The sequence below is a fragment of the Aulonocara sp. 'chitande type north' Nkhata Bay genome, linkage group LG9 (assembly GCF_057382095.1).
Source record: "Aulonocara sp. 'chitande type north' Nkhata Bay isolate Kocher_YH1m ecotype deep benthic linkage group LG9, A_spYH_male_GT1.1, whole genome shotgun sequence".
Lineage (NCBI taxonomy): Eukaryota > Metazoa > Chordata > Actinopteri > Cichliformes > Cichlidae > Aulonocara > Aulonocara sp. 'chitande type north' Nkhata Bay.
The window spans coordinates 795,001-817,079 of record NC_141352.1 but is presented as its reverse complement, the minus strand read 5'-3'; the positions used below and the strand labels follow the sequence as shown (position 1 = coordinate 817,079).

The 22,079-nt window shown below is 45.2% G+C and overlaps 1 protein-coding gene across 1 annotated transcript in view; it reads left to right on the top strand.

Annotated features, from left to right (window-relative positions):
- The window catches only part of reck (reversion-inducing-cysteine-rich protein with kazal motifs), a 100,405-nt gene that overhangs the window by 51,068 nt on the left and 27,258 nt on the right, over positions 1-22,079 (top strand). Inside the window, exons 11-16 of the mRNA XM_086305301.1 lie at positions 5,044-5,256; positions 6,205-6,341; positions 7,449-7,592; positions 7,672-7,860; positions 14,847-14,969; positions 19,106-19,277. Of these exons, the coding sequence (XP_086161427.1) occupies positions 5,044-5,256; positions 6,205-6,341; positions 7,449-7,592; positions 7,672-7,860; positions 14,847-14,969; positions 19,106-19,277 (978 nt within the window). The remainder of the gene's footprint in view (positions 1-5,043; positions 5,257-6,204; positions 6,342-7,448; positions 7,593-7,671; positions 7,861-14,846; positions 14,970-19,105; positions 19,278-22,079) is intronic.

Genomic DNA, 22,079 nt, shown 5'->3' with positions numbered 1-22,079 from the left:
TTGTTGGCAGGACATCTAAACAGCAGGAGGAGGAGTTCAGTTGACCTAAGATGTCCTCCAGGTCTTTGCTGTTAATAGGTTGAAACTGTTTCATGGTGTTTAAACAGTTTTTTGGTGGACACAGTACATATCCTGGATCTGCTGTTGATGTACCAATTGCTTGTCCAATCTTTTGGATATTTTTCTGTGAAGAATTTGGCAAAGTCATTGCAGGCCATGGTTGAATGAAGTTCAGCTGCCACTGACACACAAGGGTTTGTTAGGACTGGTTCTTATATAGAGATTGAAAATGTGACGTCACTCAGGGGTAAAACCGCAAAGGATTCTGGGAACTCGTGGCAAGAGGTACTAGCGCACGCAGGCTTTCAATTGAAATCAGTCACACAGCGATAAAAAGAAACACAAAAATGTCAAGAAGCTGTTGTATTATTAACTGCAATAGCCGGTCACATGACAGCCACGGGAAGCCGACGGGTAAAGAGATCGGTTGTTATCGGATTACGTCGTTGAAGAGAAATTGTTTGAGCCATGTTTCCGAAGTAACAAAGACGCGACTGGATTGCAGCCATTCAAAGACCAAATATAACGTCCCAGAACACTCCAGCTCACAGGTTAGTCTGCTCCAAGCATTTACACGAAGGTCAGTCTGCTGTTGTAGTTAATGCGTCATTTTTCTTAACATAATTGGTGATATAGGTTACAAGCAAGTCTGGCGCTGAACAGAAATTGTCGCGCTATGCTCCTTTGTTTATTGTGCATAAATAGTGAATTGTCCTGACACAATATTGCGTTTCGCTTCTGTTATTATGGTACATTGACAAAAACATATACTTTTATTCACAGGATAAAACAGGTTTTTTGTATCACTAATTGCCCAGTACGATTACAGCATACAGTATTATTGTCACTGCTACATTTCTGTGATGCTACCAGAAATTATTTCCACTACTAATTAATTACCGTTGAGCTCAAAGGTCCTATTAATAAACGGTTAACGAATGTGTATTTATGAAGACGATTTGTGAGACTGGTAAACTTATGATACGTACGATGGTCTTTACTTTCTACACGGTGCATTTCAAGGTCCTGCACCCATCCGTCGGTAAACTGTACCTGGGCTTGTTGCAGTGACCTGAAGTTACTAAACTTCATGAGTGTATGCGCTCACTCCAAGAACCGTATAATTATAAATATGAGCGTGGTGAAAGTTGGGCAGCACGCTGACGTCTTTTGTCCCTCTGTGTGCTCGTGAGGGTCTGACCCTTTCACTCCTTTGATTTTTTTCCTCGTATCTTTTCTTTGTCTTTTCATCAAGTCTGTCTTTGTACGGACCGGCATTGTTCTCCTTCGTTTTGTACATAACTTATTGGGGGGCAAAGAAAAAACAAGAAGGTATTGGAACCGGAGAATGAACGTTTTGTGGTGCTGCAAATGCTTGCATTTGATGCAAGTACTTGGATTGTTTTGCCACGAGTTCCCGGCATGCAATGCGCGAAAGTCACGTGGTCTGTCAATCTCTATAGCTCTTGGGTGCTCAGTTAGAGTAGAAACAACTCGCCTCATCCATACATGCACTTTTTTCAAAGTGCCTCAGACAACAACCTGGGGTTAGTATGATGCCCTAGTATACTTGGTGTGCAGACTGAGGCGGTCAGGGATCGAGCAGATGGATAATCAATAAACTGATGTCAAATAATCTGTTTTATCAGTTGTATAAGAGCACCAAACAAACTCCCCTCCAGTTACCAGAAGTAGAATAGAAAGACCTTGGTGCACGATGGAGGCCATGTCCTGGCCACGTGTTCGCTGTTTTGTTAAAAATCAGATAACCACAGAATATTGTCTAACTAAATGAGTTCATTAATTATTAGTTAACTAAGCAACTTATTAACTGCTGCCATAAATGTGACTGGGAGTAAAGGGTCAAGAAAGAAACGTCCTGTCATGGTATCTGGGTCATTTTCACATTCGGGCAGGAACTGAGTGGACCGTGTTGAACTTGAGGCAAAGAGCCACCATCAGTGGTGTAAGCCAGTGAGATTATTCCACAGTAGTGTGGGAGAGCATGTCCTCAGGCAGCGCTTTACCTCTGTTAAACTGCTGAGTGTGGTCCACGTAGAACAGCCTCCTCTGCAGTTTGAGCTTCTGAGTTCTTGTATGAAAGAAAATGTGTATAAATAGACCCTGTGGGTTCTGAAATGGAGACACAAATGTATGAATAGACAGACACACAGTGGTGTGTGAATGGGATGGTGGATGAAGTGAAATGGGGCCACTCTGGGAGAATTCAAGAAACATAGCTTCTGACTTAAAGGTCCCCTTCAATTTAAACTGAATAATTATGTAATTAATAACATGAAAATATAAAAAAGACGTTTTTAGCTTCATTTGTTTCTTAAGTTTGAGTAAGAACAGGCTGTCGCTCAGGTTCATATGTGTGTTTGCAGTATAGTGTGTGTTATTTGTACACAGTGTCTCCTGTTGTGAAGCCCACACACAGAGCGTTTCAAAAACAGGAAGTACATGATGAAAAGTTATTTCCAAGTGATTTTATATGTTTATAAATACTAGATACAAAAAAAGTATTTCATTGGTTTTACTGGTGATCCAAACTTTTGGATGTTTTACTTTATTTTGCATATCCAAGTATGGCTGTCCAGATGTTGTTATTGACAGCCTGACAAATACAAACATAACAGAAATACCTTCCCACGTTGTCATACTGCACTTCCATAGGATAGAGGAGCCAAGCAGCCACAGCTGGATAGTTTGTATTGTAGACTAAATGTAGGAAGACTGAGACGTAGTGGGCTGCACCAGTGCAACACCATTTGTTTCTGCTGCTGGCAGTAATTACTGTTGGTGCATTTTCATTTTTGTGACTAAAAGTCGTGCATGACTGTATTTCTGCAGCTGGGAGAAGATTTAATGAATCACGGTTTAGTAAGGTTGGCAGCAGACTGTCCACTGCAAACTGGGCTGAACTGAGCACAAGTCCTAGCTCCCACGATAGTATTATGGAGGGCCATGACTGCCAAAATAAATCAAGTTCATCATTAAATAATTTGTTGTGTCATGAATTCATTAAAACTTGTAATAATTAATTAAATATATACGTTGCTTTTAAAGTATCAGTTCATTTAATTTAAAACGTACGATGCATTTTTATTCATTTCCAGTCTAACTAAGGTGCGGCTCGGTGGCATCTACAGACACGGCAGCAGCTCTTCCAGGCCGTCCTCGTGTTACCAGCTGCAGACCTGTTCTGCGTGAAACCTGATCTCATGAATAATTACCAGCTTCTCTAACCTCACTGCTAAGAGTTTTTGACAGTATTTTCCGATCAACATATTTTGGGCATATGGGTCTATAATTAGCTGTTACGGTTTTGTTCTTCACTGGTATCAATGACATCATAGATCCTTTAAACTTGTTTTGGTGTGTCGCACATGTGATCAGTCTGTAAGCACAAACGTTTGGACACACCTTCTCATTTAATGGTTCTTCTTTATTTTCATGACTGTTTACATTGTAGATTCTCACTGTAGGCATCAAAACTATGAATGAACACAAACAAAAAAGTATGAATTAACTCAGAACGTTTGATATTTGAGATTCTTTGTAACATCCAGCCTTTGCTTTGATTCCTGCTTTGCTCACTCTTGGCGTTCTCTCCATGAGCTTCATGAGTCGTCACCTGAAATGGTTTCCAACAGTCTGGAAGGAGTTCCCAGAGATGCTGAGCACTTGTTGGTCCTTTTGCCTTCACTGTGCGCTCCATCTCATCCCAAACCATCTCCACTGGTCAGGTGACTGTGGAGGCCAGACCACCAGCACTCCATCACTCTCCTTGTTGGTCAGATAGCCCTGACACAGCCTGACATGTCAGTTGGCTACCTATTTCATCTGCAGGATAAGGACACCTGTCAATACTCTCTTCCCCCCACCATAACTGTTTTTTTTTGTGGGTGATTGTGAGTGTGCAACACCCCCAAGCTCCATCGTGGACCTGACACAGAGCAGCTAGACATTTTAAGTGGCTGTATCTGAACCTCTTTTTTTATTTAAAAATATAACAGCACTAGAAAAGGCACTATAACACTTTTATAACACTTTGCAGCCTGTCTTTTACTCACAGCAATAAGTATAAATATCAGGAAGGTAGTTCAACCAGTGTAGGCGCAGTGGTAGAGGCTAGGAGGCTTTTTTCTGGTTTATGCTTTTGTTTTATTTTGTTATTCATATTATTGTCTTGTGGATGTTATGCTGGAGCAGGCGGGGTCAACGCCAGACTGATGAAAGATAAGAGAAGAAAGCAGAGACACAGGAAAAGGAAACGGGAGACAGAAAAAGAGAGGAATGCTGCTTCTGTACACAGCACCAACACACACAGGGAGGTACACACACACACAGAAAAAACACTATTTTACTCTGTGTGTGTGTGTGTGTGTGTCAGGATGTGACACTGCAATAATGAGACGCAGAGGCTGATAGGGGAAGACCCAGGAGATGCTGGCCGTCCACAGCAGCAGAGCTGTATCAGTACCTGTGGAGATTTCAAACTGCACTCTTTTACGCAGCAGCCACAGTGCAGACTTCCACTGATATTTGCCACATTAAGAATAAATTCCTCTCAGAGAACTCTGTCAGAAAACGATGGAAAAGCCTGACTCTGTACTGCTGCACTCCTGCATGGACTAAGCTCCTGTTAGCCTGACCCCGTGCATTACCACATTTAGTTTTGCTTTGGAAGTCAAACCTAAGTTGGCCATGATGGTTACAGAATCCCCACACACACAGAGTGATAGAACCACACCCAGAACCTTCCCTGTGGAACCGTCGGTATTTTAAACCACCAATTAGCTGACTCACTTGAGACTAAACCCACCAATCAGACTCCACAGACGATTCCTGATGTGGTCAAGAAGGGAAAACCTGTGTGACGTTTCTCAGAGGATCTCTGGCTCCCTCTGTGGGAGCTGCTGCACGTGCACCGCTGAACAGCTCATTGACTTCCTGTTGTGTTTCTGTGTCTGTCCACAGGCCGACGGAGCTGTTTCGCAGCTGTAACATCCAGTCAGACCAGGGTGCCATGAATGACATCAAGCTGTGGTCTAATGGTACAATTAAGATGCCCTTCATGAACATCCCTGTGCTGGACATTAGGAAGTGTCAGCCCCACATGTGGAAGGCTGTGGCCTGCGCCCTGCAGATCAAACCCTGCCACAGCAGGTCCAGAGGGAGCGTTATATGCAAGTAGGTCTCCTCTCACCTTCACATGACTGTTGTTGTACTTCTCTCTGTTATATCTATAATGAATGTAAAGCTCTGTCATAATACAACCAATAAGAAACGAATGTGAGTCCTCAATGACTTAACCCCTCACCCTATCGCACCTGTGTTGAATAAAGATGGCGGCTGTGTGTGTGGCGTGCCGTCAGCTGTTACCTGCTTTGTAAATTGATTAACACTCTGCATCACAGCAGACGTGACACTAGTTCGTCTGTCCTTCTCCCACTCCCCTCTGCCCCTGAGATACTTTTATTATCCTCTCCTTGGGGCAGCAACTCATCCCGACCCCAGAGTGGGAACGACTCCCCCTTCTGGCCAAAAAAACCATGGCTTCAGTATTAAAGGCACTAAATGTGATATCTGCCACTTCAGCTTGGCTGTGAACCACCTCAGTGCAAGCTGGAGGCCATCAGCTGATGTGACAAGAAAAAAATGTTACACAGCATTGTTACTTTGTATTTTGTTTAAACTTGTACCCACTTTATTTTATTTAGAATTCGGGTTCAGTGTTACCTTGGGATATTCCTCTTGTCATCCATCCATTCTCTTCCACTTATCCTTATCAGGGTCGCGGGGGGCTGTAGCCTACCCCAGCTACCATAGGGCAAGAGGCGGGGACAGGTAGCCTAATGAAGGGCGAACACAGAGAGAAATAAAACCATTCACACTCACTCAGATTCAGTTTAGATTGACCTAACCCCACTAACTGAATGTGTTTGGATTGTGGGAGGAAGCCAGAGGGAACCCAGGCAAGCACGGGAAGAACATGCAAACTTCACACATATTTTAGTTTATTTAGAATGTTTTTACTGACTTTAACTAAATCATTTTAAAATCTCGAACAAATAAAGTATTGTTGTCTTTTCTTGTCTTGTACGTACCAGCTGTTCTATTTGTTTTATCTGTCTTCAGATCAGATTGTGTGGATATCCTGACCCAGTGTGGAGATACAAAACGTTTTCACGAAGGACAAACACCAGAGAGGATCTGTGAGCTCCTGTCGCCTATTGATGACCCTGAACACTGCATCCCTCTCTACAGATACCTTAGTGAGTCAGGTTACTCCAGCGTTTGTTTGCATTATACAGAAACAGAAGGGATCAGCTGTAAATGAAACAGATGCAGTCTTGTAATTCAATAACAAAAGAAAAACTTTTGAAAAATCAATTGAGTTTGCCACTAGAGGGCAGCAGAGCACAGATGCTCAGAAGCTGGTGGATACAGTACATCCTACAATGTTGTTTTGAATAACATTTTAGCAAACACGTTGCTGCTTGTAACACAGCAGACTTAAAGAAATATTATCATCCCGATCCAATGCTCAGTGGTTTCAAAATGGGCCTTTCAGTGATTACAGTCACTAGTGTTTGACATTTTCTGTGTCGCTGTTTCCTGTTGCCAAGGTAATGCACTGAAAACAAGAAACTGAAAGAGTTATTATCATTATTATTATTATTATTTTAATTATTGTTATTGTTTGTCTGCACACTGGGAACATTAGCCAAGCTAATGGTGTAGTTCAGTTATTCTTAACAGAAATGATGCCTAAAACACAAGCGTCTGTGCCCCTGACGTTACCAGTAGCCAAGATGACTGAGTTGCTTTTTTTTTCTTTAATTACCTTCAGCTTAAGGCTAGTTTTGATGATATGGTACAAATGTAAATAGATTCACGCGTTGCTTTATACAATAAAAAAGCATACATTATACACATGCACAGCAGAATGTGCAGCAATTTTCTGTAGTTGTTTTGTCAGTCTTTGGCTCCTAGTCCCAAATCATGGATGTTAGAGCATCCAGTTCATGCCAAAAATGGTCTCTAATAGTTTCAGCTTTTAATTTGAAGTTCATGTAGACCTTTTTTACAACAACAGTTGTCCCAACACTTATTATATTTGAAGTTACTGAATGATCTGATCAATAAGCACATGTGTCCTATTTAATGGAAAGACAGAGTCAGGCTCAGCTGGAACTGTCTTTCCATTACATAGGACTAAGGGCTGGACATCGAGCCTCTATATGCTACGTATTAGAATTCATAGTAGATTTGCATTAGGTCTCTTTTCTCCTGATGAGACTTTTCTTTTGAAAACACATATTCACATTCTTAAAAACAGAAAGCATTAATGGTACTTTCCTTTTCCACACACCATTAAGCACCCAGCTCCCTAGGCAGCAACACTGTTAAGGAGGTTATCCATCCATGCAATCCTAACCCCTGTCCAAGCAACCACATATGCCAGGTGAACAGGAAGGGCTGCCTCGATGAGCTAAACTGTCAGCCATACCTCTGTGTGCCAGGTAAGACAAACTACAGTCCGTTTCTGCAGCTTCACATTATTCACATTCAAGAGGCTGAAGTCTGTTTTTATGTTTTCAGGCTGCAAAATGGGTGAAGCCTCTGAGTTCTTGGTGCAACAGGATGCTCGTATCCAAGTGCCTACGCGCACTGATCCTACGGTTTGCTTCGAGGTGTGCAGCTGTGGTCCCAGTGGGCGACTGGAGAACTGTGTGGAGATGCCCTGCATGGACACCAGCAAGCCCTGCATAGTAGGAGGACAGAGGAAGAGTAGGACTCTTAAAGACATACAATTCTTATAGTATACAGTTAGTTTTTAAGCATTTGGACAATGAAGCAATTCTTTTAGTAATTTTGCCTCTGCATACGAGGAAAGAAGATTTTAAATCAAACAATCCAGATGTTTTTGAAGTGCAGGCTTTCACCTTTCATTCATGGGATTTAACAGAAGTACTGCATTAACTGCCATTTCTATTACATATCTCCCAATTTTAAGAAGCTCAACAATAATTATCTTGATGCATTGCTAATTCTCATTCCTGCCTCCTCATACTTGGCTGCAAACTCTTTCAAGGTGAGCTGGAGGCCTGATGAAGGGATCTGAAGACTGCACCGTAGGTGGCTGACAGTTGGTGTCATTACCCACCCTTCTGTTCAGTGACTGTCGTTCAACAGAGGAGGTGGCTTACAACAACATAGATGGCCTCTCTCTCCTCTGGTCCAAAATGTGAACATTAGCATCCTCGCCTGTATCTTTTAAGTGCAGATGTACAGCTGACTCTTGTCCTGTCAGAGGTGGCTCTTCTATGTTCTGCCATACGTTTATGGAGCAGCTGTTTGGTTTCTCCATTGTAGAGGTCTGAGCATTCTGTGCTGCACTGCATGGTGTGAACGATTCAGACCCGGCATGGCGTTAATTGGCTGTTTTCATTTAATTCAGACACACACACTCTTGCACAAAATGGTTCGACCAAATATCTCTGGCATGGTCAGCTTTTCAGCTGACCCCACACTTCTTTCTTGTCTCCAATCTCTGGTGACACTAAAAAGGGAAGAGAGTTCATCAGTCTGACTGCCTCCACCTGGACCTCAGCCTCCCTCCCCCACCCCTCCTACACTGCAGCAGAGCCAAAGGCCACACCCCTACCACACCGACCCACTGCCCGACTGAGGCTTGGGCCGCATCTGGCCAGAGCCCTCTGTTTGAGGCATCTGTCTGCAGGATGAAAGTGAGGCAAAAGTTAAGTGTGTTGAGCAGCAGCTCCCCACAGAGAGCCTTTTTCAACGGCACAAACGCACCGCTGAGCCAGATCTTGGACACAAACACGGACACGAACCGGCGATAGTACCCAGCCAGCCCCAGGAACCACCTCACCTACTTTTTGGTCTTGGGGCACGGGCAGGATCCAATGGTGGCTGTCTTCTCCGCCTGTGGATGCGCCTGCCTGCCTCCCAAGTGGTACCCCAGATACTGTACCTCCCTCAGTCCAACTGCGCACTTCTTTGGGTTGGCCGTGAGCCCTGCCTGCCTCAGGGAATGCAGGACCGTGCCCACCCTCTGCACATGCTCTGCCCAGGTGTTCCTGTGGATGATCACATCAGCCCGGTAGGCAGCAGAATATGCAGCAGGTGTGACCAGGTGCAGGCGGCGCCAGCACCTGGTCCGTGAGGCACTGGACAGTGGCAGGGGCTCTGAACAAGCCAAATGGAAGAGAGACAAATTGGTACAAACCGTGCAGAGTGGAGAATGATTTTCCTTGGACTCTGCAGACAAGGGAATCTGCCAATAGCCCTTGGTTAAATCCAGTGTCGTAAAAAATTGAGTGGTGCCTAACCAGTCCAGGAGTTCATCAAGCCGGGGCATGGGGTAGGCATCAAACCGTGACACCTTGTCCACCTTGTAGGTAGACGACACAGAACCATATAGACCCACCTTTCTTCATGACCAGAACTATGGGGCTACACCAAGCTCTGTGTGACTCTTCTATTACTCCCATTTTCAGCATCTCTGCCAATTCCTTCTGAACAATTTGCTGTTTATGTTCAGCTCAATTCATCTCTGTCCTTCACCAGGCTCATTGGAGAAGTGATTTCAGCCTCTCGCCATCCTCTAAGGAGGTTGAGGTGATATACCTGTGTGGCTCTTCCCCTGCCGATGTTGACTTCATAGTCATTATTGCCAACCCATGGTGTGACCAAGAATGGATGTGTATGTGTGTTGCAGTGCTGGTGGCCGGCGGGCTGCTACTCCATGCTCCCTCTGCCCCCATGGCCAGGTGCTCCTCTGCTAGCGTGACTGCAGTCTCCACTCTCATCGTGGCATATCCCCTGGCAGCCCCTCCACAGTCCTCCCCATCATCTGACTGGCCCAGAACTGCAGTTAATGATACTTCGAGGAGAGGCCCAAACGATCCAGCACAGCGCTGTGAATTTCCCTAAAGCTACCTCGGTACGTTGGTGGTAGGCTCAGAGACGCCGTGGGAGACCCTCCAGACAGCAGTGGAAGCAGCCACCGCGCCTACTCAGTGGCAAGCCACTGACATGCCTCTGCTGTGGCCTGGAAGGTCTCCAAAAAGACCTGCAGGTTGTTGCCCTCCGCCATCCGGTGCATCGGGGTGGCTCCATCCACCCTCTCCAACACCTGCGTCTGCCGCTAAGCTTGCTCACGGTGCATCAGCATTTGAGCCAGGAGCTGAAGCAGCTGCGTGGACTAAGGGCTGGACATCGAGCCTGGATTTGGGCACCACTGTGAATGGTTCAATCCCGACACGGCATTAATTGGCTGTTTTGCCACTTTTATTTAGGCGCACACACACAGAATGGTTCAGCACCAAACATCTCTGGCATGGTCAGCTTTTCAGCTGAACCCACAATTCTCTCTTGTCTCTGTCCCCAGTGACACTAAAAAGGGAAGAGAGATTATCAGCCTGACTACCTCCACCTGGCCCTCAGCCTCCATGGCACTGCCCTTTGAACCCACTGCACCACCGTCCCACTGCAGCAGAGCTAAAGACCACACCCCTGCCACACACAGATTACAGTTTGCTGCTTAGCTTGTGTGGGAGTTTGAGAAAAACCAGTTTTTAACTGGGAGTGAGTCTGAAGTGCAATGGGATGTGCTGAGGAAAAACTTTGAGTTTCTTTGTGTTTATCCAAGTTAATATAACCACATGTTTTAAGAGGATGTTCCTTTTCTTTCCCTTCTGCCTTAGAGGGAATGTTTTCTTCCTGCAGTTGCAGGGTCCTGATCCTGGTGGTAGTCAAACAGTAGACACTTGTCTTTGTGTGTAGGTTTCCAGTAAACGTCAGTGTTGAGGCTTCCAACCTCTGCAGTGCACAGAGCACGTTCTAAAACAAAAGTCTTTGTATCTACTCCGATGAACTTTGTGTTTCTATCCACTGAGATGATGTGAACAGTGAAGGCTTCGCCTTCTTGAGTTTTGATTGTGACTTAGGAGTAATCCTTATATCTGTACCAGTGGGTAGCTGCTATCCCTTTGATAGAGCCAAGATCTTTACTTTCCACTGCCTCCATGGCTACAGTGGATCTAAAAGAAAGGGTGCAAATCTGATCAGGGTCAAAGCTGGTTCTGTTGTGTAAGGAGCTGTCTCACTACGGCTGGTCTCTGGCAGCTCCACTGCCTCCACAGGCCCAGTAACATTACTTACTAACAGTTGGGAAAGGTATGGATATTCTGTATTTAAGTAGAAGTATAGATACTAGTGTTAAAAATTACTCCTGTAAAAGTTGAAGTACTCATTCAACTTCTTTACTCAAGTAAAAGTAAAAAAGTACAGACTCTGAAATATGCTCAGTGTAAGAAAGCAAAAGATAAGCTTTGGAGGAAATTTGAAGCTAACTGAGCCTCACAGTGTTACCATAATGATTCAGCTTAAATCAGAAGAAAGAGAAGGAAAATTAAATTCACCAGGTGGGGAACCCTAAAATCAGTTGTTGTGGCTCAGTGTGGGGAAAGAATCATAACTCACAATTATTTTTATTAAGAGCTCCAGTAGATTTTCTTCTTCACTGCTCTCTGTGGATGTACACACCTGAATTCAACAAGGTGGAAGCAGATGGTTCACGAGTTCATCCTCTACGTCAGTGTTTTCCAACCTTTTGGAGCCACGGTAGATATTTCACATTACAAAAATCCCACGGCACACCACCAAACAAAAATATCACAAAAAGGACATTGATAAGATTTCCCTGCATAACAGTCAGAGCAGAATTGGCTCAGTTTGTCCCCAGTGTACCTTTTGTGCTTTCTCCTGACCACTGCTCATGCTAGGGCCTTCATCTAGCTCGGAGTTTTCTCCAGGACCAAGGTCAGACTGACTACTTTTTCACATATTTATCTATTGCTATGTACTGTCCTCCCGTGACTCATGCCAGTCGCTTACTAATCTAATCAGGTGGACCCAGATAGTCTTCCATGGCACACCTGGTCACAGTACACTCACAGTACACTGTTGTTTATCCTGTCTTTTTTCTAGTTCATATAAAGTTGGTATGAAGGTGGAATTCAGTGAATGAATATCAGCATCATCAGCTAAAATGTATATGAATCTCTGCTGCACATGATGTACGCTAACTGTGACCATGAACCCACTGCCACTGTTCTTTAATTTGAACCCATCACAGTGCAGTGAACTAACCTGTTTATCTGACACTAACCTGCAGAGGATTTTCATGCAGCCTTTAAATAACACAGTTAGTCTGCCTCAGTTTGAGTTTTTTCATATTGTGAAACAAAACAAATCAGTGTCACATGTACAGACCCATTTAAAAACAAGGGCTTACATGCAGTCTTTGCATTTATAGTTTATTAAATACCACTGAGCAGCCCTTTAAAGCTAACCCTATTTTTCTTCATCTCTGAGTAAAGTTAGCCCTCATTCTTCTCTCTCCTTGTGAAGACAACACAAACAGTTTGTGAGTTTGCTGATAGAAAAGCTGCATTTGAAATGACCTGCTACTTAAAAAGCATCAGTCACTTTATGCTTGCCTTCTGTAGGGCTAGCTACACTGCCACTTTAACCCCTGGCTTTGGCACATGTCATCTGTTTTCATGCAACATCCCCTGGTGTTTAGGCTCAAATCGGTTCGATGTATGAAGGCCCACAGCAACGAAATAATAACTTAGAATTCATTAAGCCTAAGGTAACCAGCCTGTTTTGAAAATGTAATCAGAATCAGAATCAGAATACTTTATTGATCCCTGGGGGAAATTATTTTTTGTTACAGTGCTCCATTATAAACCAACATTAAGACAAGACAGACAATACACTAACTAAGAATAGTACAATATATATATACATACATACATACATACATACATACATACATACATACATAAGTCACTCATAAATAAATAGCATGTGTAGTTGTAGCAGCAAACAGTGTGTTAAGTGGATGCGTTGTACAGGGAGATGGCCACAGGCAGGAATGATTTCCTGTGTCGTTCAGTGGTGCTTTTCAGTAATCTCAGTCTCTCACTGAACGAGCTCCTGTGACTGACCAGCATGTCATGGAGTGGGTGGGAGGTGTTATCCAACATTGTCTTTATCTTGGACAGCATCCGCCTCTCCGACACCACCTTGAGGGAGTCCAGCTCCATCCCCACAACATTACTGGCCTTACGGATCAGTTTATTGAGTCTGTTGGCATCTGCTGCCCTCAGCCTGCTCCCCCAGCATGCAACAGCATAGAGGATCGCACTGGCCACAACAGACTCATAGAAAATCCTGAGCATTTTCTGGCAGATGTTGAAGGACCTCAGTCGCCTCAAAAAATAGAGACGACTCTGGCCCTTCCTGTAAAGTGCTGTGGTGTTTTTAGCCCAGTCCAGTTTATTGTCAATGTGTACTCCAAGGACTACAAAGTACAGATATTTGTTTGAAAATGTAGGAAGTAAAAGTACAAAGTTATCAGAACTACTGAAGTAAAGTACACATACCTGAAAATTCTGCTAAAGTACAGTAATGAAATATTTTTACTTAGTTACTTTCCACGTCTGCTTACTACTAATTAGCAGTGTTAATTGTCATTCATGTTAATGTTACTAACCTATACAAAGTTCAGTGTTGAACGCGTTAGAATGCAAACATAAGGTTACAATAATGTAGAGCTGGGCGATAGAACGATAACGATATGTATTGCGAAATAACTTTTTCTCGATAGAAAAATTAGACTATTGCGATAGACCTCGCCGCTCTTGTCCTCTTAAAAAAAAAAAAGAACAGCCAATCCAAATTAAGTAGCGCAGAGCCGAACCAATCACAGCCGCAGCGTCACGTCACGTGACTTGTTACGTACAGCACAAGTGCCAAGCCGCACATGTGTATTTGTTTGGGAAGCAGCCAGCCACCGTGCCGCCCGGTAATGGAGGAAATGAGTGCGCCGACTAGAGAAACATCAACCGAGAGCGTGACCGAAGGTTACCGAAGAGAAAACAGATGATGGTTCCAACGCCGGAGAGATTGTCGAATGGAAGAGCCATAGAAGTTCCGTAGTGTAAAAGTATTTCGGCTATTTCAAGTCTGACAAAAAACAGAGCACTGTAAATTGTGCCGAAAGCAAGTCTGGAAATACAATAAACTGGTGCATGCTCAATCTCTTTGATATTGACAAAAGTTAGTCAGTTTCGTCTGTTCTTCTGTAAAACAAACTAAGATTTATTTTTAGAATTAATATTTTGTTTCTAAGTGGAATTGACAGTTTAGTCTGTTTTGTTTGTTCTATTTTGAAACTTAAACGCTTTAGCGGCTGCCTTTTGTGTAGTTTGCAATATTTGCCTTTATTTATCTGAAAAAGTCTCATGTTCCTTAAGTACATCTACCCTGTTGAACTTATTATGGGAAATAAATATTTAAATAAAAACAAGCTGCTGATTATTTCACATTTTACTTGTGAGCAACGGCACATTTAAATCTTACAAATATAGTTATTTGGCTTATATCGTGATAGATATCGTTATCACCTGAAATGAAAAAAACATATCGTGATATGAAAAAATCTTATATCGCCCAGCTCTACAATAATGCACTTCAGTCTACGGTCTGAGCACAGTGATGAGTTGGTGAGTGCTGTTGACTTATTCCAAGTGTCACTGGTAGCAATGGGTACTACAGATACACTATTAATGTAACTGAACTCCTGGTTGTGGTTACACTGTGAAATCTGAGCGATGAATCTTGCACATTCAGTTCAGCAACTTTCTAACATGTTTTTGGTCGATATGTGTTACCGACAGGCCATGGGACGTCTTTCAAGACCGACTGCCACAACTGTTACTGCTTTGCTGGTGAGACCGTCTGCTCCACTAAAGAGTGTCTCAGCTCTGGATACACAGATGACAGTCATCGACACTTTACTGGTTAGTGTTTCAATAGAGTTTGGACATTTCTGATAATGAACTACAGGTTAATCCATCCATCCATCCATACTCATCCGCTTTATCCGGGGCCGGGTCGGGGGGGCAGCAGCCTAAGCAGAGAAGCCCAGACCTCCCTCTCCCCAGCCACCTCCTCCAGCTTATCCGGGGGAACACCAAGGCGTTCCCAGGCCAGCCGAGAGATATAATCTCTCCAGCGTGTCCTGGGTTTGCCCCGGGGCCTCCTCCCGGTGGGACATGCCTGGAACACCTCATCCAGGAGGCGCCCAGGAGGCATCCTTGTCAGATGCCCGAACCACCTCAGCTGGCTCCTTTCGATGTGGAGGAGCAGCAGCTCTACTCTGAGCCACTCCCGGATGGCTGCACAGGTGGTGATCAGTTGACAGCTCAGCCCCTCTCTTTACCCGAGTGTCCAGAACATATGGTCGCAGGTCTGGTGATACAATTACAAAATCGATCATCGACCTACGGCCTAGAGCGTCCTGCTGCCACGTCCACTTATGGACACTCTTATGTTTGAACATGGTGTTCGTTATGGCCAAACTGTGATTTGCACAGAAGTCCAATAACAAAGAACTGCTTGGGTTCATGTCAGGGAGGCCATTCCTCCCAATCACACCCCTCCAGGTCTCTCTGTCGTTACCCACGTGAGCATTGAAGTCTCCCAGAAAGACAACAGAGTTTCCAGGTGGAGCACCTTCCAGCACCCCACCCAGGGACTCTAAGTAGGCTGGGTACTCTGAACTGCCACTCGGCGCATAAGCGCAGATGACAGTCAGGACCCGTTCCCCGACCCTAAGGCACAGGGAACAAACCCTCTCATCCACCGGGAAGAACCCTAATATACCGGCAAAAAGCCGAGGGGATATTAGAATACCACCCCAGCCCGCTGCCTCTCACCAGGAGCAACTCCAGACTGAGACAGAGTCCAGCCCCTCTCCAGGAGACTGGTTCCAGAGCCCAAGCCATGCGTAGAGGTGAGCCCGACTATATCTAGCCGGTACCTCTCAACCTCACGCACTAACTCAGGCTCCTTCCCCACCAGAGAGGTGACATTCCATGTCCCTATTGCCAGTCTTGGCAGCCGGGGATCAGTCCGCCAGGGCCTCCAATGCACCCGACCCCTATGGCGCCTCCTGTGGGTGGTGGGCCTGCGGGAGGATGGGCCCATGTCCCCTTTTCGGGTTGTGCCCGGCCGGGCCCCATGGACTAAGGCCCGGCCACCAGACACTCGCCCTCGGGCACCCTCCCCAGGCCTGGCTCCAGGGCGGGGCCCCGGTAACCCTATCCAGGGCAGGGTAAACTGTTCCCTCGATGTTTTTCTCATAAGGGTCTTCTGAATCGCTCTTTGTCTGGTCCCTCACCCAGGACCAATTTGCCAGCCCCCAGACAACATAGCCCCTGGGATCCGTGGGACAGACAAACCCCTCCACCATGGTATGGTAGCGATTCACAGAGAGGCAGGTTAATGCAATATTATTTTATTAAATATAAGAGATAAAAGTGGCTTTTGTTGGTTATTAAAACATGTTAGACATGTACGATGGATTATCCCCAAATTCAGTGTTGAAGAAAAGAAAAATCACACTTGTCCAAGAATATTCCACGCAGTAACATCCAGAGCCCAACAGGAAGCCGATGTCAAAGCACAAAACTAAACAAAGGTTTAAAATACCACTTTTTTAGCCTTGAAAAGTTTGCAATTTACAGCCTTATAAAAGCCTCTTCATAACTGTTGTGGCTTCTGACTATTTTTCACCACAAAAATTCTGCACACCTGAATGGGCATCATGTGGCTTGAAGGAAAAAAAGACAATAAAAATAATTAAATACAATTCCTATGAACTGCCTCACTTACTGCTTGTACATTTATAAAATTATGACATTTATTTCCATCTGAACTTCATCAGGTATACCTGGACTATATATTCCCAATAAATGTGTGCTACAGTGCTTCTGGAAAGTATTGTAATGTTGTAGCCTTATTTCAACATGAATTAAATTCACTTTTCACCAAAATAATTAAAGAGATAAGGGTTGTTTTTAGAGGTGTTTAACATTTAAGAACATTACTAATTATTTGCAAGAGCCAAACTGAGTGACATTCACTTTTGACATGCACCTCAGGTGCATCGGCCCAACCAGGGGGCTCTCTAACTGGTGGGGAGGTTGTCATATCTTTGCAGGTGGTCTCCTCACTACAGGAGCTCACTCTGCAGGTGGGGGAGAGATATAGGAGAGGTGGAGAATGAACTCAACCTGGGTGTCTATTGTCTTGTGTAATTTGGGAGATGATTGGATGATGGGGTGGGTGCAGTTTTCTCTGGGGTGGAGTCGGGTGGGCTGCCCCGGACTCTGTGGGGCTGGGCGGTGCTGCTGCTGCGGGCCCCGGTCTGGATGGGCCTGGGCCCCCTTGCCCTGGTGGGTTCCAGAGTGTGAGGGTGCCTACTGGGGTCAGCGGGGGAGCTGGCCCCAGGGAGGGGCCGCTTGCCCCTCCCTTTCTTCCCTCCCCATCCTCAGCTGCCTCCCTATTCCCGCTCTACCACACCCACCCACACACGCAGGGCTTGGGGTGCAGGTATGTCACCAAGGTGCAGGGGGGGCACTCCCCCTCTGTCCCCTTCTGGCTGCCTGTGCCTCAATTTTATTCTGCAGCCTAGACATCTACATTACTCACACTCTCACATAACACATACATATAGGGCCTTGGGGGTGGGCACATTTTACAGCATCCAGAGGATGGTCGGTGTACTCCAACCCACCTCTGGCGCTGGTGCCCTACCCTCAATTTTAAATGCATGTAGACACTAAGGGTTTTCGGGAGGAGCTGTGCTGCTCTCTGAGAGGAAGCTAGTACCATGCTCTCCTGAGTTTTAAATGCACTTTAGAACAGCACACAGCAACATTACATATGAGCGGGCGTAGGGAGGTTTGAGGTCTTCACTCACCCCGGTTCTGTTAGCCGTCAGGGCTGGGGGGCTGGGAGGAGGTGCTGGCCGTCAGACTGGGGTCTGGGATGCGGGGCCTCCCTGCTACTGCAGATAAGGAGGTGGTCCGCTTGCCTCCACCCCAGAGAGAAGGGTTACATCTCCTGGGTTTAGGTGCGGCTTGCCCCTCTGAGGGCGGGGGTACCTGGACCTGGGATATAGAGTATGTTTGGGGAGTGCGACTGTCTGTGCAGTGTCTATTTGTGTCTGTCTACACGTTGGGTGAGTGCCGAGTATTTGGTTGTGTATATGGGGTGGGAATGCACGTCTGTGTCCGTGTGTGCCTGTTCGCAAACCTTTGGAACACAAGCATGCTGATCCACACAGGTGTGCACACAGGTGTACACACGGGTGTTCACAGATGCGGACTACAGCTTTCTTGGCTGCTGTCTCAAAGCACATTGTGCGCTGTCTATCTTGCGTGCTGCACAATATCGTTTAATATTTAGTATCTACTGTTATCTACTGCTAGCTAGTTTATTGTGATGGTGCTGTTTTTATTATGTTGCTCTTTTTGTTTGCTTTCTCTTCTGTTTTTTATTTTTCTCCATACAGGTGACCCAGGTGTTTTGTTTGTTTTTTTCTTTCTTCCCCCCCTTCTCACCGTCTCTTCTCCCCTCTGGTTTTCTTTCTCTCCCTCTCTTTCTTTCATTCTTTCTCCCTGTCCTATCCCCCAGTCATGTCTGTCCCGTTTGTAGGAACTGAAAATAAAATAAATTCATAATTATAATAAAGGTCAATCAAATGGACCAATATGGCAAGGCCATGATGATCCACTTGGTAAAATAAATCCGCTTGGCATCTTTCTTGGCCTTAAGACAACAATTCTGATGGCTAAAGATCCAAACGGGACACAAAAAAAGGAAAGAAAAAAAAAGAGATATGGGTTTATGATTAGATTGCTAAAATTGCATCCGGTGGGTTAAAAAGCAAGGCATGGACAGAACTAAACCCCAGTATTCTGAGATGTTTGCCTCTACTTTGGAGAGTATGATGGATTAGAATACAACCCTAACAGGTTATTTTCCTTAAAGCAAATTGTTTCTTTTAGCTTTCTGTTAACTCTTGGTTGTATATAAGTCACGCTTCTCAGTGAAATAGTGGTTTCTGTCTCCCTCTGCCCTCCCCTAGGTCTTCCCTGTAGCTGCCAGGACCGCTTTGTTCCAGTGTGTGCCTCTAATGGGCGGACATATCCCAGTGCCTGCGTTGCTCGATGTATGGGATTCAAGGACAGTCAGTTTGTCTTTGGCCCGTGCCACCTCAGTAAACCATGTGCCAGCAAACCCTGCCAGAGAAACCAGAGGTGGGTTCAGTACATTTTACTTGCTCTCTGTCCTTGTCCCAACTAGGGATGGGAATTGATACGAATTTTGGAATTCTGATTCCATTATCAACATCACTTATCAATTCAATTCCTTATCGATTCTCTTGTCGGTTCTATCAAGGTCAAGGTAACTTTATTTATACCCAAAGACAAGGTAAATTTGCTTTACAGAAAAATGACAGCATTTGGCATCCCTTTAAAAAAACACACATACCTAGTAAATATATAAAGCTCACTGTGGCACATATATAGTAATTTTAATATTTCGAATCAAAAACAGTTCCTATTTAATTCAGTGACAGCAACAGGGACAAAGCTATTTTTATAACGCTTTGTCCTGCATCTCGGAAATAGAAACCTCCGTCCTGAGGAAAGAAGCTGAAATTCACCCCTTAGAGGATGGGAACCATTTTTAAGGATTGATAAAGCCATCCTCTGTACCTGCTTAGAATACAGGGAGGCTAAACAAGACTGTGGCTCACCTATCAGACGACTATTTGGGTGGTCTTTAGGTCGGCTTCACCACTAGAAGACATTATATTCATGCAAATTAACTGCATGCTGTGTGGTCAAATGTTTGTGCATGTTGGAAGTTGTCACGGTGGGCTGCGCTGGGGTATTTTGTGAATGGGCCCAAAAGCAGATGCAGAGAGGTATAGCTGGTTTCAACACAAAGTGAGCCTTTATTCAGGCTGAAGGCAGCTGCAAACATGAAACTATAAACAAACTATGACTGACTGTGAAAACTGATGAGTATTCACAAAACAGGAACTCCAGCAACACTTGAGGGAAGATGAACAACTTTAATAATAGACCAACGCGTTTCGGCTTGTGGCCTTCATCAGGGTCATGCAGTACCTTACATTACTTCGAAACATATTGCAAATGCAGGACTCAAACTGCAGGACTCTGAAGGGTTATGATTAAAGTGGATTTATTTACAGAGTGACACCTGGTGCTTTATACAGTGGCTAAGGGGAAAGGGCTCTAGGGAATCGAGGAAAGGGAAACACGTCCAAAAGCTCTTCACCAAGACAGTCACCCACAGGTCCAACTCGCAATCTATGCTGACGCTCACTCACGACACACTCGCTCGAGTGTCCAGTCACAATGGGACTAGAGAGGTAAGGTTTGAGCTGGAAGACAACATGCATGTGCATATTGCGAGTTAACTTCAGACAGGCAGAAACAGGGTTAGGAGGGTTGAGAGCCAGTTTTCTAGAATCTTTCCAGATTCTACTAGCCCTCTGCTGGGCTAATGGGGAGGTCAAGGGTCCGATGTCGGTCTGCCAGCTGCTTGTTCTGTTCCTTGGTTGGAAGGAGAGCGGCTCAGGTGGCCCTCCATAGGCAGCAAAACCTGCGCAGATGATGAATGTAAGGGACTGAAGCCACGGTCAAAGATGATGTCCAAAGGATCCCATGGAGCCGGAAGATGTGGTTCGTGAAGAGTTGGGCTGTAGGGAGTTTAGATAAGGCCACAAAGTGAGCCACTTTAGAAAAGCAATCAACGATAGTCAAAATTACCGTGTTCCTGGCATAGGGAGGTAGACCGGTCACGAAGTCAAGGGCAATGTGTGACCACGGTCGTACAGGGGTTGGCAAAAGTTGAAGCAGGCCAATGGGGGGAGAGCTCTTTGACTTGTTTTGAGGTAGTGCTGGCAGAAACATACTACCTTGTGTCCTTGGCCAGCGGTGTTCACCAGAAGAGGTGTTAAAGGAAGGAGATAGTTTGGTGAATCCCTGGACGGCAGGTGAACTTGGTATTATCTGTCCAGTGGAGTACCTGAGGCCGGACAGAGGATGAAACATAAAGTCTCTTGGTGGGCCGGGTACAGGGTGAGGTTCCAACCACTGAGCCTCCCAAATAGCTGATTTGGTCTCCCAGGTCACCGCTCCCATGATGCAGGTACGTGGGAGAATCCAGGATTCTTGGGAGTGTCTTCAGAGGTCGAGAATTGCCGGGAGAGCCCGTCGGGCTTTATGTTGCGTGAACAAGGCCTGTAAGTGTTGGAAAAGTTGAAACAGGTGAAAAACAGAGCCCACGTGGCTTGTCGGGCGTTTAGCCAATTGGCGGACTGCAGATAGGCAGGTTCTTATGATCGGTCCAGACGATGAATGTTTTTGAAGTTCCTTCGAGCCAGTGCCGCCACTCCTGCAAGACAAGCATTACGGCTAGGAGTTCCCAGGTCCCCTACTTCATAGTTATGTTCTGCAGGAGTAACAGTAGTAAGCACAGGGGTGGAGCTTACCTTCATGGTCTTTCTAGCGCACAGCTCCCACCCCAGGGTCGGAGGCATCCTCCTCCATGATGAACTGGCGTGTTAGGTCCAGTAGTGATAGGATAGGAGTAGAGACGAAGGGTTTCTTGAGGTGGTTAAAGGCAGTCTGAGCTAACTGGTCCCACTGAAACAATACTGTGGCAGAAATCAAGTGAGCGAGAGGCAAGGCAATTCTTCTAATGTCCCGGATGAAACAGTGATAGAAATGAGTGAATCCTACGAAGCACTGGAGTTGTTTTCAATTAGAAGGCTTGGGCCAGTCAAATACTACTTGAACTTTAACCGGATCAGGCTTGAGATTCCCCTGCTCAATGATGTAATCCAGGAAAGAGACCGTTTTCACATGGAATTCACAATTCTTCCCTTTTACAAACAATTTGTTCTCCAACCCGAATGGCATCACCAAGTAATCAAAGCAGTTCGTGTGACAATCATCTCCTCACCCAGAGATGTAATCTTTCCTCCGGTCAATATTGGGATCACGTTGCTGGAGCCAGGGATA